This window comes from Varroa destructor, unplaced genomic scaffold (assembly GCF_002443255.2).
Source record: "Varroa destructor unplaced genomic scaffold, Vdes_3.0 BEIS01000002.1, whole genome shotgun sequence".
Taxonomy (NCBI): Eukaryota; Metazoa; Arthropoda; class Arachnida; order Mesostigmata; family Varroidae; genus Varroa; species Varroa destructor.
Window position 1 is genome coordinate 37,483,779 of NW_019211455.1, and position 18,364 is coordinate 37,502,142.

The window sequence follows — 18,364 nt, forward strand, 5'->3', positions numbered from 1 at the left end:
AACAATTTCCGTAAAGCAAGGCGGAAAGTCCTCAATAAAGTTTAGATTTGAACAAGTTTAAATTCATTAAAACTGTGTAAACTATACCTGATAATATTTTCTTGGTTTTTTGTACATGAGACAAGCGATTTGTATAAGTAAAGCAAAGGTATAATTAAAGAAGTAGTTTACGTGGTACAGTGGTGACGTGTTTGTATACAGAATTCAAAAATACGTAATGGTTCACGTTCGAACAAGAACGCGAACGCACCTCGTTTCGTGCTAGAAGCCAGCCGTCTGGAGTAATGGTTAACGGCAGTATCGGGCATAATACTTTTACAGTACCTTCTGCCTTTCATAAAAGAATTTCTATGATACGTTATTTGTTATAGGCTACCCGGTCAGATCTTTTCCTCTGCAAAATTCGAAAGCCCGTTAAGTTCAGGTTTACTCTGTGAATCGCATCGCCGAATTAATGAAATCATTTTAATTCGACCTGAACGGTCTACGATTTGTCTGCCATCAGAGCACGTCAACATGACAAAATAGATCCTTATCTAACTCCGCTGCTTGCACAAATAAAAGTCGCAAGATTTCATTGTTTGGGATCGGCATGTATGTGTAGGCTCAAAATACCATGATCTGTACTCACTCTGGCACACGGTCCCAACGGAACCGTGAAATGATCTGTTTACGCGAATGTATAGTATCGAGATATATTAAATAAAATGTTTGAAATTACATAAAAATACTGTTGAAATTGAAAATCAAAACAAAAGTAAAATGTACTCTATACTCATTCAACTCGCAGGGAAAGTACCATAACACCTTGCCCAATACTACGCATGATTTTTAAAATGATGAGAGTCGTCAGTAATTCGTTGTATGCGGTGTGGCACCTAATATACGTTTAGCCTATCAGAGCATTAGAAACATCGTTCATCTACGAGAACAAGCTTAAGTTCACTTGCTATTAAAGATATTGTAGACAACAAACTTTCCCTCTCTTGCGGTTACTTTCTACAGCGAAATGCTGGTAGATTTCAACCTCAGTAAGACTGGGTTCGAACGTTTCGGCGCTTTGCTAGTTAGGAGTTGTATAAATTATGTTTAACGGTTTTTGTTCCTAACAAAAATCATTTAGGCGATCCTGGTAGTAACGGCAACGGCAGTGTCCTACATTCTGATTAATGTTGTGCATGAGTGGAACTGTGTTTCTGTGCCAGTTTCGAAAGTTCCTACTATCTGAAGTCCGTTCATAACTGTCGACCGCATAAGATTCACCATAATTATGTCGAGCTCACGATCTACAGGGAAATTACGGGACTCCGGGGGAGAATGGACAGCTTCAGAGTCAATGTCAGTAGCTGATCTTCGGAAAAAAGTAAAATCACTTATGGACAAATTACAGTTTCACAGCGCCTTATTTTGGGCGGACAAATTGGTAAGTATATGCGGAACAATCTAACTCAATTAAGAATATAATTTACAAGGTCAGGACATTTAGAACGTCTCTTCAGCACGCCAATGTGTGTATTGTACTCAGTGACTAAATTTGTAGTACTTTATCAACTCGTTCATTTCAAAATACGAAATATAGTGGGGCACTGTCGATCGATTTAATAGTACTGTTCACAGTAACCTTAAAAAGTATATTAAAGCAGCCATTTTTTTAAAATCTCATTTCTCTAATATATTCCTTATCCTTATACATCGTAGATGATACCCAAAATTATTCGAGAACGAAAAGCGAGTTGAAATATTAAACGCTTTTCGACAGCTACCTTAGTAACATCAATAATATCGAAAATTTTCCTATTCGCCTTTTAAATAGAAGCCCGAATGATTTTAAGGATTTTAAAGGCGTATCTGATTGATAACTTGCGTTTTTAACCTAACTACTGTGCCGGCCGTTCTGGTGCGCCTAAATATATGTGTACATACAGAGTTGATATGACTTAAATCCCGGTTTTTTTTGGGCATAAGAATAAATATTTATTATTGTTATTATTCTAATAAGAATCTATTATTTAGGCTCCACAATGTTTGGTAGTTGACTTGTTCGCTAGAATATCGATTCATCAAACGGACGGAGCGAGACAAGATCATCTGTGAGGGCGCTCGCAAAAGCTTTCTGTTGAATTGTTTTTCTGACGTCGGCGTTACTTGGATGAAGACCATTTCATCTCAGTGCGCCAGAACGTGGTTGAGCGTGGATAAGCATTTCCGTGCAACACTCGACCTCTAGCTCGAATTTAGCACCTGTACTCGGAAAGATCCATTTGGTGACGTATTAGGGGCCCTAACCTTCCGGGTGCGTAATGCAAGGTCATTGGGGTTGTTATAAATCGAAATTTCGGATAGGCCAATTATTCTAGGGTTATTCTGAAGTTCGGCGGTCTGCAGAAGGACTGGGAATGCCTAGATAAGCTTACTAACGGGGGCTGGAAACGAAAAAACAATGCTGGGCATATGTTGGCGCCTAACATCTAAGATTTCGGATATAGTTGATTTGCATTAGAAGGAACGCTAAAGTTTCCAATGCCTATACAAATGGTGAATATCTGGGCTCCTGATACAGGGCCATATCTGGATATCCTTCTGGTCGTGGTAATTTCGCGCTTGCGGCAAAGACATTATCAGGTTTACTAGAAGTCAAGGAAAAGTTGTTGAGCTCATGGCGCCAACTCGCGCTGCGATTGTGCTCAAATCATAAATATCGCTAAAACTGCAACTGGGAAATCTAAAATAAACTATGATGAATAGGCCAATAATTACATGAATGATTTACATGAACTATTATAACAATAGTAATAACTAATTCCTCGAGTTACTAAGTGCGCCTAACCTAATTAATATATTCGCTATTGCAGTACCAAGAGTAATTTTGTGTTCATTAAAAATCATTACTATCATTGTTTAATCTCATTACAAGAGTTTCTAGTAATATAATTATAAAATATTATTATATTTAGCATATAATGAACAACGTTTATTTTCGTTGTATCATCAACGTTAATTACAATTATTTTTTATTGCTCTTGTTTTTCAGGTAACGCTAAGTAAGGATAAACCATCAGATGTATATCTTTTGGCGTCCTGCCTTTTTCATGGGCGACAGTTCCATCGTGCAGCTGAGGTAGTAAAAAGACGTGGCTACCACTTCTCGCACCTCCAGTGCCGATTCATAGCTGCCCTTGCTTATCTCGAGAGTCGGGAATTCGACCTCGCGATGGAGCTCGTTGATCTGGCGCCGATAAAAAGCGACGATACCGAAACTCTTGCAGCCCTTGAAGTTGTTAAGGGGCGCCTTTTTGAGACGCTGGATGACTCTCAGAATGCCGCTGCTTGCTACAAAACAGCTCTTACATTAGACAATTGTAACCAGGAAGCTCTGCACTTACTTGTCAATCACCATATGCTGAACAAAGAAGAAGAAAACGAGGTATTAGCACTCGTTAGCCGAAACGAATTTACACAGACCTTATACTCGTCGCTATTAAAGAAGTATGATGAACCTGATGAGCCTCGGCCGTTAGCCTTAAGAGGGCTGGAAAACAACGTCGACTTGCTAACAAATCGAGCTGAAAAACTCTTTTATAATTGCGACTACCGTCGTTGCCACGAACTTGTAAACGAAATTCTTGAACGCGACCCATTCTGTCCGGAAGCTCTTGAAATTCAAATTGCTTGTTTGATGGAATTGAATAAGGCATGCCAATTGTACATACTTGCTCATAGACTGATCGATACCTATCCTGAAAACGTACTCTCGTGGTATGCCGTTGGATGTTATTATTATCTTATAAGAAAAGCTGCTGACGCTAGGAAGTATCTCGAAAAAGCAACTACCTTGAAAGCAGCTTTTGGCCCAGCGTGGCTGCTATACGGACATGCGTACGCTGTCGAAAACGAACACGACCAGGCTATGGCGGCGTACTTTAAGGCGAACCACCTTATGCCTGGAAACCATTTACCAACACTCTACGTTGGTCTGGAATATCAACACCAAGCAAGCAACAAATTGGCCGTGCGATTTTTCGAACAAGCCCGGTGTATCGCTCCGCGGGACCCATTCGTAATCCACGAACTCGGCGTTGCTGCGTACGAGAGCGGCGAACACGAAAAAGCTCGGACCCTGTTCGAAGAAGCCTTAACTATTATACAAAAGGCGCATCATTCAGCGTTGCCTGACAAATGGGAACCATTGCTTAACAATCTCGGCCACGTCTATCGTAAGTTGCGGCGGCTCGATCAAGCCATAGGCTTTTACCAACAAGCGTTAGTTCTTAATCCATTTTGCCCGTCGACACTGGCAAATCTTGGTTTTGCTTATTCACTTCAAGCGGACTGGGATAGAGCGGTCGATCATTTTCATCAGGCGCTTTCACAGAACCGTGATGATACGTTTTCCACGACGATGTTGCAGAACATTCTTGAAATGATGCTTAGCGAAAAGAATCTCGAAGACACTGACGTGATGCCACCGTACAAAGATGAGGATGGCGCAATTGCGAAAGTTGATATCCAGGAAGTTAGTATGGAGTGACTGTGTTAATAACTAGCATTCATTCACTTGTACATATATACACAGAGACATACACATCCTCAGTCAATAATGACTAATTTATATTTAAAATAATAGGGACAGTAAGCAACTAGAAATAGAACACATGTTACACTTTAGTTTGGATAAAGTTTATTTACATAGTCAAAGACATTGTCTTTCTTCGTAGATTACAATTAATCGGTTTTACATTTGAGTTCTCGACACACGTTCGCTTTTGTAAATTGTAGCAACACCTAGTTGGATGGCGGCGTTACGTGTGGCTCTGGAAGTTTTTGTAAATGGTGACGGGCTTTAACTGGCCTAGGTTAGCTTATCTGCCAGCAGCTGCTCGTACCACTGAATAGCTTGCAATCTAATGGCTTGATTCTCGTTATCTAGTTAGTTGACGCTAATCTAAATATAGATCTTGTTCACTTTTTCGTTCGGTAGCCCATTGTCGCCGGCAGCAGCGACGGTGATGAATGCTAAAGCAGAATGCTTCATCCCTTTTATAGGGTACAAGTGCTTATAAAGCAGAAGAAAGACGTTATTCATACAAATGAAAACTCCCATTAAACAACTATTCTCGGAAGCGGTTCACAAGCGTGATAACTGTACAATAGACAACTCTTAGCAGCTGGTTTTTAGGCAGGGCTTGCTCAATGACTAGCCATCGATTTAACCTCCTGTTTCTTTTTGTAGTGCGCCCAAACGGCGTGGTAGAACACGTCTGTTTCACAGTAGGCGGTGTAAACAAGAAATATAACAAGTGCCTGCAAAAATAAAGAACGGGTGGATGTTTATTACTATAGGTTAAATTAGTCGCATGCAGATAAAAAAATATTCAGTACGAAAGTCCATAAATAGATTTGTGATGTCCCGGTTACTCGTGTCACTTTGTTGGTGACTTTTTAAGATGTTACCGAATAAGCCTGAATTCCGTAAATCGAATAAATTAACCTAATTTACGTTCGACACCAATTACAATTATTCTATATAGTCTTAGATACTTTTATGTGATTCATTGATGTATCTCTTAGAAAATTATTATTAAATGTCGCAAATACGTATCGATCACTAATAAGTCAATAGGACTTTAATCGTTTCGGTCGACAACCAGGTATATCGATCAGTATAAACGAAGCTGTGTACGATTATTCTCGTGGGTGACTGCGACTGCATAAAGCCTAAAATATACAACGAGACAGTCTATGCTTGTTAAAAACATGGAAGCCCATATCTTGCCAAGAACATATATATGCATTCGGGCACTTACGAGCAGAACGGCTGTTGTCGCTTGAAGGTTTCCGGTTGGTTCCTGCACATAGCCACTTGTTGTTATACCATGAATGAAAACCGCTACAGCAACAAGTACTGTTCTTCGCAACAGACCACGCTGAAGTGTTGACAAAGTTGACATTAAGCTGCCTTTGTCCTGTTCCTCAGAGGCAATACTAATTTCGAAATGTAGAAGTCCATAGACCAACACAGTCACTGTTGTCAACAGTGTAAACGCTGCTGACGGGACGCTCACTTGAGCTTCCAGCGTGCCCCAATACCTGAAGAAATATAGATCAATTGCAAATATCTTTAGCAAACGAGCAGACGTTCACTTTTTAGCAGTTTAATAGAAAGCTTGCTCAATGTTTGTGAATCTGTACCTAAATCAATCAAATAAATTGTTGAGTATCATCTAGTTTTTAATGGAACCATTTCAATACTTGTTTTTTTTTTAAAAGAAAATGTTAAAGTTTAAGAAATGGTTATTGTCCAATAGGCCGTATATCTAATCTCGTTGTTGAATTTTATAAATTCCGTTCGAATTCAGTTTTTTTTTCCGATTAAATATGTTAAGTTATGGACTTTTTATTTCAATGTACGATATTCCAGCGCCAACCACTCTTGAAGAATAAAATACACACTGAACAGAAATGACCGTGTATAATTCCGTATAGTACGACACTTTAAGCAAAAATTTGAATTCCATCTATTAGAGAGGCTTCAGCCTACACCATAGTTTACTACAGCGTATACAATCTAGTGAAACGATGTCGCTAACTAAAATTGTTTTGTCGGAAGTTAGTTTGATTGACTTATTGGGTATAACTTACGAGTCACTGTCGGTGTCCCAGATCTTCTGGATGCCATAGGCAAATCCGAGGAGAATGGCAGCACTAAGCCAGGGTGAAGCCACAGCGCGGCTAATATCTCCCTTTAGGTCGCCGCCTCCTCGAAGAAATTTCTTGTCGAACAGTTCTGCGTACACAGACAGAAGCACCACGACCTGTAGGCCGAGTATTACGAGCAGCAGGTACTGGCGCAGAAGCATCAAGTTAGGCTTGATGTAGGCCCACTGGAAAACCAAGTGTATTATGAACACATATACAAACAATAATACTGTAATTATTAAGGTTTGTTTTACGTTTTAAGACAAATACGCATGAAATACTTGACTAATGTACTTCCGCAGTTATTACAAGGCTATTAAAGTCAAGACTTAGTAGACATGAAAAAATCTACTACACATCGTTTGATCGACAAAGAGGAGGGCACGAAGATAATGTAGTTATGATATCCAACGCGTACTAGCTTATAACAGCATTTACCTGATCAACAAGCGGTAATGACTCGACAAGGAGTGCGCTGAACATGGCAAGCAGCGCCATACACACGTTCCACTTAACACATTTAATAAGATTCCAGCAACTGTATAAAACAGGGATGAGAAGATATCGTTAGTTGTACCGAATTTTATTTCGAAGAAAAACCAGTTTCAGCTAAAGTTAGGAAATAGATTTGGATTTACCGGCCCATCGTGGCCTCCCATTCCTCGGAATAGGACCGATAGCAATTATAAAAGGATCTATGTCGTCCACTGACCTCGTCGTGCACGTAACGGAGAGCGCGCACAAAAAGGATAAGAAGAGACCTCCTGAACTACACACGAGTTGCAGTAATCGCCGATTTTTACTTGGTAATCGGACTGTGACGGGAACGGGACCTTCGTAAAGTGCCACCATGGTTGCTTGGCGATGGCGGGGTATCCCGAGGGCGCATGAGAACTCATTTGGACCGACCCGATTCAGTTCGGCACGAGCAAATGACACTTCGCTTCCGTCCAAAATCAAGGCACACGTTAACGTTGAGTTCATTGTCTGTCATAAACACAAAACCACATGTACTATTCTAATAAATAGGTGAATATTATAGTACTAGTAATTTGAGTCAATTTCACTACATTCTATAAATTTCCAGTAACAAATACAAACCAGACACACTGCCAGAATTAGTGGAAATCTTCTTCTTGATACGCTCACGGCGAGATTGGTGGGATTCACACAATACGCATTACACTTTTGAAAAGAAATATTGAAAGAAAACTTTAGAGACAGGCTTAAAAGTAGTTACTAACCGGCATTATTCGGAAGTTGACGTGAAGCTCGTCCCGATCACAAAAATGGACTGAACCGTTTTTAAACTTCGTAGCAGCTCTAAAGTTCACCATTTTGGACCGTAAACTACGATTACCTTGATTCTGTAGCCAATCGAGGCGGGACAGGTAGTCTTGGGTAAGTGACTTCGGAACCCAAAGGCTCAGTATTGTTTTGTCACCGTCTGAAACAGCGGCAATATCTATCGGTAATGTCATTAATGAAAAAAAAAACCGTCCGCAAATTCATCAAGAACTACTACTATTTTTCTAGACCTAAGTAGTTTGTCTTGTTTTTCATCGGCACAGAACACATTGAAGAATCCACTATTATTTTTGTAAGTATGTGTAACACCGGAAGTCAGTTCTGCATAAAACGTAACAAGATGCTGTGTCGTAGCAGTGTTAGAACAAATATTATTTACGGGACAATCCTTCAGTAGTTTATATCCCTACTCAATCTTAGTTTATATCTATTCTAATATCTAATTTTCATTGTCTGAAATAATAAGAGCTTACCAGACTCTTCCTTCGATCGCACGAGATATCCAGCGACACCCATTTCATCCAGGCTTGCTTCATATACAGCTACGTTACCTTCTGAAGGTACGATGACTTTAAAGACATGGGCGTAGATATCTATAAAACGATACGAAATTATAGTCTCAATTACATATTTTTTCCTTACATATATTTCTTACGAGAAACATCATTAGGTTAACATAAATCTACGAGATCTGTGCATTTACTACTTACCAAATAACTTATGACTGTATTTAAACTCGGCATCGGCCGGCTGATCATCGAGAGAGCTTATAACAAACTGCGGAATGATTTCGTTCAGCTTCGCGTAAAAACGTTCATCCAAGACGGAATTAGCTAAAAGATGGAAATAAGAGATGTCATAATATAGGTAGGGCAAATCGTTCCTTCGTCGTATAGCTCGTAATGCTTTATAATAAATAGGCAGCCTTTTTAAATCTTACGCAAACATTGAGGTTGTATTAACGCTTACCAACGCTGAAAGTCATCGCAATACAATCTAGGAATAACTGTAATGCTTCTTTCCTGTCAAACCGTTCTGGGTGTCCCGGTCGAAGGCCCTCTTCATAATCGAGAATTTCATGAAGAGTCTCCATGATGTGGTTGCCCTCTCCCGGGAGAAGAGCACCACGCCGTCCTTCGATATAGCGTTGAAGCGAACGCAAGGCACCCACGGCTGTTGTTAATTGATAGCCTCGGGCCAACGCTAGAACCTATTAGTAAAGGAAACATTAAAGGGGTTAGAGTTTGCTTCAGAAAGAAATCGCTTATTATTACACTAAAACAGTTACAAGCATTACTTAAACAAAGCAAGAGTCGTAAGTTTACCTGCTTTCGTATATTGTAGATTTCATCATAAGCGCACTCAGAAAAGTCCGGCATTTCCCATCGAGGTGTGTCGAAGCCTTCCTGCATAAAACATCGTCTACGAGCATCACCTTTTGCCGGGCCCCAAGGCAAGTGGCATGCTTGCACATCGTGTCCACCCAACACAGTTCTGTTCCACAAAATCCCCATATATTCCTCCATAGGGCAGTACTGGGATGAATCTACATAACAAAAGACATATAAGAGGATACAGAACTTGAATTGTATTAAAATAGTCACTTAGTGGAACTAACCACTTTTCTATGAACTACTATTTGTAGTTCACATACCTATATACTAATTAAATTACTTATAAACGACGTATTCAGAGCAGTGTCGTTCTAAAAATCAGGTTCGACAAAGGCTCTAGTTCATGACTGGATAATCTAATATGTCATTGACATAGTACTCTACAAACAACAAGTTAATAGTACAAGAACGTGCACAAAGGTAGCCCTAATTTAATGCTAGAAGTAATCAAGTTAGAAACGGGAACCGATTCCAAATGACAATTGCCTGCAGTGGATGACTTACTTTTATAAACACCCGCTAAAACGCTACGCTATAATTTAAATAGATTCTACGGAAATTCTGTTTAGGGCACACGCTGAAACAGATGCGATTGGATAATAGATAACACTTACTGTCGTATGGGAAGACATGCGCGTAAACCGCAGTGGTAGTGCCCGAAGAATCCTCAATCTGGCATTGATATTCCGCATATGACGAGACCGCCGGAATCACAAGTCTAGAATAGGCTGGATAGAGGAGTTCGATGTATTCGGGATCGGAAAGGTGACCTTTAGGGGGTATTTGGACCCATTTCTTACGCAGATGAGATTCACCGACGCTGCCTGAACGTCCACGAAGTACGGATTCATCACGAATGGTGTTCTTAAACCAACGATACTGCACTTTTTCACTACAATTTATTGCACAAAAGATTACTCGTTATAAAGAAAACATATTTAACCTATATACATTCAAAATCTACCGGTTTACTATATTGAAATATTAATACAATTGCGCCTGTAAAGCGACTGTATTTTTTAATTAATTATAAATATTTCGGTATCTTTCCATTCTTCGCAACGATAACTTTATATGACAAATACGCTACCAGCATATCACTCGAACTCAAGGCCAAGAGACATCATTAAAACACTGGAAAGATGTGACCTTTCTTATTAAATAAAAATTATGTTATGTGTATCCTAGCCTTGTCTTCCTTGTCCTCAAATCAGTGTTGATTTACACTCATAGACTCAATCATACTAAATTAGAAGTAAATCTCTTTCTTTATTTCTCACAGTCTGTGCCGGAATTAGAATAAAACATACGCTTACATTACACGAAGTGTGCAGGTTAGTTCGTGGCTTCGGCCAACCTGGACGCTTTGCGCCAAGGGCGTTACATGACCACCAGGAACCATCTTGATAAGCATTTGCAGACTTCGCTTACGAACTTCGTTTCCATGTCGAACTTCACAAGTAAAGCGACCTTTGTCAATGTATTGCACTCGGTCAAGGCCCAGATAAGACGTGTAAACACCAGAAGGAGTGCGCTGACCGCTCTCAAGCCACAAATTTCCAGGGCAGACGGATGGATTTATTAAGGCATTATCCTATATTAAATGAGAATTTTCGTTGTTAATAAAAGCAGTCAGCCTATGTTGATGGGAGAAAACACGCTATTAGTACTAAAGTAACCTAAATAATATTATGTTAAGCTATCGAGCTGAAATACAGGTGCAAGCCTTGCGCGTGTAAAATTTACCTCGTAAACCACAATTTGAAGAAAATGTTTCGAGTTTTACGACCCGCGTTGCAGTCAAACGCGAAAGCCTCCAGCGACAAAAAGAAGCGCATCTACGCCCGGGCTCGAATCTAGCCCACCTTATTTAGCTTTAGCATTAACAGTGAAGTATACCATTAATGCACTATTACGGGGTTGAAAATTTAGTAACTTTAGTAAAAAAATACTGATAGAACCTTTAATTTCAAGTTACATACCATAACAACACAAAACCTTACCTTATACCAATGCACTTTGAAGCCTTCAGGAGCTCGGAACTCGCAGGATAATACGACTGGTTCAATTCCTTCGCGAACGGGCAATAGTTTGTTTGAAACAAGAGCGGTTATAACTAAATCATCTTCCTGAAATGGCTCACTCTGAAGCGAACCGCCTAACTTGTACGATTGACCGATGCGGGATAATGCCTGCTTTACTTCAGCTGCTTGTTTCCTGACCACTTGCAACTGAAACCGCGTGGTGATGTCCTTCTCGTCCGAAGTCTTCAGGACAGTTACATTTAGCACGTGCGGCATTCTCAAAAGCTCATCTAAAATGGTGTCGAGGAGTACCAAGGGATTAAGGGAGGCACAGACATCTAAAAGTATGACTGGTAGTATCTTATTCTACAGTGCCTCATTAGATATGTACATCAAAGGTAACAACTCGTGGTTAGCCATAACATAATTTTTAAATTTATATAAAATTATCAAAGAAGCGAAAAGTCTGTTTATGAAATATGAAAAATGTACAATAAATACTAAGTAATCATGGATGAAATAAATTTTTTTTTACTGTACAAGGTTAAAATAATGCTTACCTCTAGCCATGTCGACATTCATAGTTCCTTTGATATGCCATTGAAGCCAGACGAAATCCACTAGTTCACAGTTACCGTTAGTACCATTATCGCTAAATCGATAACCGGATTCGCAACTGCAGCCTTTTAATTTATTACCAGCCATACATTCACAGCGAGTATTATTTTGCTTATTAAATGCACACGCGCTCCTTTGATCGATAGGACAGTTTTTCGCTTCACAGGGATCTTCCTCTAGTCGGATATCGCACACTTTTCCTGAAGTACATTTCGAAACAATTTCACATGGCGTTTTGTCATATGGATGTGTTGAACGAAGCGGTGCTGCTACTTTGCTTGTTTTTTTCACTATTTTCCCTAATGTGATTAAAGGCTGATGCTTAAAGTCGCAGTTTTAAAGGACTTTAAAGGAAGGAATTCAGGAAAAAAAAGAAAAAAAGGAAAAAATTAGGAAAGGAAAAGGAAAAAAATAGGAAAGGAAAAAAGGAAAAAAAGAAAGGAAATTAAGGGAAGGAATCCAAGCTTTAAGAACAAATTATTATTGGTGAGGACCTTTTACCTTGATTAGTCGAATATTTTTCGACAAGCATATTCGAATGGCAAAGTCGCAACATCCGCACTGTGATTTCTTTATCATTTAACTGTTCAAACCATTCCAGTGTTGGCTTTACCCTCATAAAGGCCACATAAAGTTACGTTGTAATAACTTACCAGTGAAGTTTTTAGGACAGAGGCAGACCGACGTGGAGCCTCCAATATGATGCTCGCACCCACCACCATTACAACGGTTTTTCTCAGGACTACACCGCTTGGAATATTGACAGTTGGGTCCCCGGAAGCCATTAAAGCAGCGGCACTCATATGAGGTGAAGTTCGCATTTGCCAGACACCAGCCGTTAAATCTACAAAAGAGATCGACCGAACAAGTAAAATAATGTTCTACGAACTAGCGAGAGCTTATCTAAGCATTCACGAATTCCTTGCCGTTTTTCCCGATCACGTATTTGACTTAGAACTGCTTTCTGCGTATACGGACGCACATTAAATTCCGATAATAATTGTCTCTTTTTTTTTGCTGGTCTAAGTCTGCCTGTTTACTTCGGTATAGTCAAGGCTCAGTTTATGATTTCAAATTAAACGTAGGATCGCCGGAAAAGCTAAGATATACCTTGTAAATCATTAACATCACACATACATTTTAATAATGTGCGTAAAAGGACCTAGTCTCAAAATATAGACTAGAAGGATTTAATCGGTGGCAAAGCTACTAACGATACAGCTGTATTCTGAGTTAGGCTAATCCACAAACACAGGGTGCTAATCTACAAACACAAGAATATAAACACTGTGTCTTTCTGCGTGCTCGTTGTACATGCTTACTAAATAAATAATACTCACTCACCTGCAGTGATCAAGAATACACACATCGTGTTCAAGTTCCTTATCTCCTGGTTGACTGTAATTTAGCCGGGTAGGCTGTGAATCCGGAATGACCTCATAAGTGATATTGAAACCGTGCACGTCCATAAGTTCATATAAAACGCGCAGATTGACACCCGGTATCCGATCGATATCGACCGAAATCACAACAAATTGAGACTGGATTTCCAATTCCGTTGGCCGATCGGTTGCCACAGGTTGGTACGCCACCGCTCGACCAGAGTTTACCGGTGACTCAAGACTGAGATTAAATATTGACAGTATTCAATACAGTTATTCACTTTGTCCAATTAAAATTATTTTCATTCGATAGCGGAAACAGGATGTAGAATTTATCAGGAAACTGTAGTTCAACAGTTGACGAAAACAGTATTTTAACTTCTTCTTTTTGAGCCATGAAATAAGCTAAACTATCTCAAAGGGAAATCATGAACGTGGCTTGCACATTGTTGTTATTGCTTTTTGTTATGTCCTATATATTCAACGATAAAAAAAAAATTCGCGCTGTCACAATTACACGTTGCACAATTACACAGTAGTATGTAGAATAATGCATTTACCTCAGATGATGAGACGTCAGTACCAAATTACGAAGGCAAATATTTTATTACTTATTAGTATTATCTAAGCTTCTAATTCTTAGGGTTGATACTCGCAAACAATTAAGCATTATCAACATTTTTACTCATACCCAGCAAACTTGTCATATGTCTCAATGGTTACGCCTGACAAAAGGTAGAATTGAGTGAAATAAATGACGGTCTTTTGCTGCCCTGCAGAAGTATCTGGTCTGCGCTTGATGACGTAGCACAGTTTTAAGGGCAATTCATATGGCCCGGGAAAGTTTGGCGTTGTGAGAACTCCTCGAGGCTCGGTAAACCACGTGCAGTTTATCGAGTCTCCGGCATCCACTAGTGATATGCAGGCTAACAGCATCACTGCACATGATACAACGAGCCCAACTGAAAAACAGATGGAATGATAATTTTTTTCATCACATGTGTTTTATAGTATATGTCGATGTTGAAAAAATATTAAAGATGTATCAAAGTTGTTGAAGGGTATCGGCTTACGGCATAAATTAATAACTGCAAATTAACCAGCTCCCGTACTTAAAAGCATCCAAGGCATCCTAGAAGGAAAATCCATCTAGATATTTAAATAGTATGATCGAAAAAAGCATTAATCTCTGCAGTCACTTTTAGGATCAGTAACTTCCAAATAACCGTAGTAAATTAACATGATAGTGTATTAGATACTCATAAGGTCGATATCACACCCTTTACTAAAACTTCCACTGATGACATTGTTATCAGCTGAAACCATACTTGCATTTTACGGTGTTAGAATTACTGGGGCGCGACCTGCTTGTTTTTTTCTGAGTCCGTTTGAGTATTTACCTGCATGACGAAGACGACGAGATGACCCCGCGTAGAATTAACACACGATAGCTTAAATAAATTAGACCCATGAGCAAACAAACCATCTTGATACAAACCAAATTGTCCAAACAGTTCTTCAGACATAACAGTAATAGTACCACATTAAGCTTCGCCAAACCAGGCGGGTGCCTTTATGCCCAACGGGCAAAGCGCTAATATCATTTGCACTTAAAACTTACTAGTTCTCGTCCAGCAAAAAGCCGTGAGCTGCATTGTCGATAATTTCTTCCCGCACCTGACTCTTGAAATTGTTAAATATTTCCGTTTATTTAGCATCTTTAAAAGTGGACAATGATTTCAACTATTTAAAGATCTAGTCAATTCTACAATGCTAGATGCGTTTGTAAATTTGTCGTCGTATTCAGGCTCCCAGAATGAATGTCTAAAAGGTAAACAAAAGTACATTTTCTACGTCTACTCCCTTTAACTCTTTACCTTGGTGGAAATACTGGCGAAGAATTGTGGGTATTTATGCATATAGAACGAAGACTCTATAACTGACAGGAATGCTCGAAGAAGTTTATCAGGACTAAAAAGGCATTTCACACTGGGTAATGTTTGGAAACAACATGACGGTTAACAAGCATACATATATATGGCCCAGTTGCATCAAGTAAACGGCACTATAGGACAGAAAGAACCCGATAAACGACGCAATATCACCGCTTTCCTTTTTCACATCAGGTCACGCAGGGCGCAAGCAGTTAAAACCGCCGCGTTAATGTTTGAACGGAAAGTTTCTTTTCACCCGTTACATTCTCCAGGTCGAATTGCATTGACAGAGGATTATCTTTGCTCATTACTGGCAAATGAAACTCTATTATGCGACGCTCAAATGACGAGACTGGATAAGTTTCTCAACAGCACATTTGGCTGAATTTGTGCCCTGAAAGAATAAGCAAATTGACTAAAGGATGAAATAAGGCCGAAAAAAAAGTAATGGCGGAAGCATAATAACTTGCGCTCGAATTCGAGTAAAACGTTGCGTTGTCTGTTAGGTCAATGGACTGCCCTCATGTTACAACTTCCGTAACTTGTAAGAATTCCGTTTGTTTATTGAATAATAGCTGTTTATTTTAACATCTTGCCTCTTTTGTGAAAAAAACTTAAACACCTGGGCCTATAAAGTATTTGTTCGTGCAATAATTATACGTTTTTAACGATCGATGACTACGATGAATGTTTTGCTTGTCGAGAATCTACTGACCGATTCATAAGTACTTCCACACTAGCAAAAATGCATACCTTTCGTTTCACATGTACGGCAAAAAATACTCAAACCATACTTGGTTGTATGTATTCATTTAATGTACGTTAAGTATTCAGACCACAATTTGCAAACAAAATTCTATGAGTCCCTTATAATAGTACAGTCTTAAGCGCCAGGAATACTAAGCAAAAGGGTTTACGTAGGTCCACACTATTTGCACTTAATGTATCCGAAATTTTTATTTTTAATTAATTTATCACAACACAATTTATCCGAAATCCGCAAACAGTATATATTAAAGACACAATTTAGAAGGCACGCGGTAAAAGATTTTTATGTCCTATTTTTTTACACACACTTATTAAACCCGAAAAAATCAATAAATTTGCAATAGCTTTTTGCGTTTTTTCCAGCTAGACCGGTATACAACTAATAATGAAGTTCAGTAACTCTACTTAATTACTCTTATCGGTTTCACCAAAAAGATGGTGTAACTAGTTACTTGTAGCGATTATACGGACTCTTTCCTCAAATATACCAACTTGTAAAAGCAAAGTACTGTAACTGATGAACCAACCGATACGCGCTGAATGCTATATATACATAGGAGGGTTCAGTATTATACTTAGTCCATCGCAGTTTTAGAGTCGCGTTCTTTAAGAAACGGTTACAAGGTTTAGAAACGATAATTTAGCCATTCTGATTTATATACTACAAATAAATGGGCATATAGTAAACGCGAGAGCCTACCTGAAGAACAGTTTTGTCGTCCTTCCTTTATGACCTTTAGTTTTTTTTGATCGTATGACATCCTCATTTGTAAGTTCTCACAGTTTTTGTCGTTTTTACACTGTAGTCCAATATATTTTCGTAACACCGAAATCCATGTTATAGTTTTACATGAATGCGCGGTCTGCAGAAATAGTACATTCGGAATTGGAGCGCATCATGAACAAATCGCTTCATTGTCAAGTTGAAACTCGTGTTAAGGTATACAGAACATTTAACATACACACGCATAGCAAAGCAGGTGTCTTCGTTTCTGCTATATTTCTGTCGCTGTGAATGAAATTATTCGTTTTTTTGTTGTGCCGCTTTCTAAATCACTCAAACTGCTCAAAGATTCATCTTTCTGTGATGGTACGTCTTCTTTTGTAGCAAAATTCCCCTACAACCATCTATTTACTCTTGTTCGTTTGCAGATGAAGGCTCATAAACAGCCAGGTCTTAATACCCTTTCCCTTTGCATATGAAAGCTCATAACAATAACAATGACAGAAAGGGCTTAGCAGGCGTAATCCGACCCCGTCATACGAACTTCTGATAGTCTGGTTCTACTGCGATCGCCTTCTACTGACAGGCGATAGCCCAATCGATTCGTTGTCCTGTCGATTGAATATGGTGGCAAGTGGAAGAAGCAGCAGAATCAGGCAACACCAAAAGAAATAGAGGAGAGTCGCTTGCAGGACATGTTTTTGCTAGTACAAAAAAAGCTAAAAGATAAAGCGACAGAGAATAGGTTGTTGCTTCGTTCCAAAAACCATGCGTGTCTGAAACATGCAGTTACGTCGTTGTCAGATTTGGGTAAATCCGTACTACGCAACCGTGCTATCGTCTGCTATTATGTCGTTTTCTTTTCGAAACTAGCCTAATTTTGAATGAGATAGCTTTTTCTTAGTTGTTACTTAACTCGTTGCAAAAACATGCGCCATAAGATTGCCGATGTTAAATAGAAATAAGAAAAAATCAGACAGTGTTTTTAAGTAGAATTAGTTTTGGAATGCAAAATGTTCAGGAAAGAAGGCTGGGTTCAATGGAACTTAGAGGTTTTAGTTAGTATGCTAATTTACCATTTACCTGCGCAGATGCAGTAAATGACAGTTCATTTATCCGATGAAGCTGCAAAAGTTCAATAATAATTAACTACAAAAAGTACACTGGAAAAAATTTATAACGAGCTGGTATTGAGTATACGACGCACTTGTACAATATAGTCACTGTTTCGGCATTAAAGGACGTAATAACGGCATGATGAATGGTTATAAAAGTTACACAGTTCTTATAGATGAAATGAGAGAGTTTATAAAGTGTCGCAAGTATGAAATTGCTGCATAATGCATTATCGCGCGATGGAACATCAGCACATCGCTGAATCTACGAAACAGGCCTCCCCGTGATTAAATATGATGTCAACACCATTTATCCGGCACACTCGTAGCTATCTACAACCAGATCTGTCCAGAAATTAAAGACAATTCGTGTCGGCAGAACAATTCTCGTTAATGGTATA

At 39.1% G+C, this 18,364-nt stretch overlaps 2 protein-coding genes across 6 annotated transcripts; one reads left to right on the forward strand and one right to left on the reverse strand.

Moving 5' to 3' along the window:
* Positions 1-222: 222 nt before the first annotated feature.
* Positions 223-6,246, forward strand: Cdc16 (cell division cycle protein 16). The gene is made up of 2 exons (XM_022793762.2): positions 223-1,423; positions 3,032-6,246. Exons 1-2 carry the CDS (start codon positions 1,271-1,273, stop codon positions 4,526-4,528), a joined length of 1,650 nt encoding a protein of 549 aa, XP_022649497.1. The 5' UTR covers positions 223-1,270; the 3' UTR covers positions 4,529-6,246.
* Positions 4,662-17,608, reverse strand: LOC111245412 (uncharacterized). 5 transcript variants are annotated; one of them, XM_086979534.1, is made up of 19 exons: positions 16,825-17,608; positions 14,755-14,822; positions 14,114-14,384; positions 13,385-13,663; positions 12,694-12,884; positions 11,983-12,240; positions 11,402-11,712; positions 10,715-10,992; positions 10,013-10,290; positions 9,330-9,550; positions 8,974-9,214; positions 8,715-8,837; positions 8,478-8,597; positions 7,941-8,161; positions 7,409-7,683; positions 7,135-7,234; positions 6,640-6,881; positions 5,805-6,087; positions 4,662-5,301 (listed from the first exon to the last, which is right to left on the reverse strand). In XM_086979534.1, the coding sequence occupies exons 3-19, from the start codon at positions 14,356-14,358 to the stop codon at positions 5,188-5,190; spliced, it is 3,780 nt and encodes a 1,259-aa protein (XP_086835660.1). In that variant the 5' UTR covers positions 14,359-14,384; positions 14,755-14,822; positions 16,825-17,608; the 3' UTR covers positions 4,662-5,187. The 5 variants fall into 5 exon arrangements, with proteins under 5 accessions (XP_086835660.1, XP_086835659.1, XP_022649485.1 ...); XM_086979533.1 differs by lacking the exon at positions 14,755-14,822; XM_022793750.2 differs by lacking the exon at positions 14,755-14,822 and having other exon boundaries at positions 7,941-8,143; positions 16,825-17,606.
* Between the last annotated feature and the right edge of the window lie 756 nt (positions 17,609-18,364).

What these genes read in the sequence shown, in the direction of transcription:
- Cdc16 (XM_022793762.2), top strand. Translation starts at nt 1,271, where the DNA reads ATGTCGAGCTCACGATCTACAGGGAAATTACGGGACTCCGGGGGAGAA. An exon ending in TATTTTGGGCGGACAAATTG is followed by an intron (nt 1,424 to 3,031) that starts GTAAGTATATGC and finishes CTTGTTTTTCAG; the next exon opens with GTAACGCTAAGTAAGGATAA.
- LOC111245412 (XM_086979533.1), bottom strand. Translation starts at nt 16,891, where the DNA reads ATGAGGATGTCATACGATCAAAAAAAACTAAAGGTCATAAAGGAAGGA. An exon ending in TCAAAGTGCATTGGTATAAG is followed by an intron (nt 10,993 to 11,401) that starts GTAAGGTTTTGT and finishes CATTTAATATAG; the next exon opens with GATAATGCCTTAATAAATCC. An exon ending in TCTACAATATACGAAAGCAG is followed by an intron (nt 9,215 to 9,329) that starts GTAAACTTACGA and finishes CTTTACTAATAG; the next exon opens with GTTCTAGCGTTGGCCCGAGG.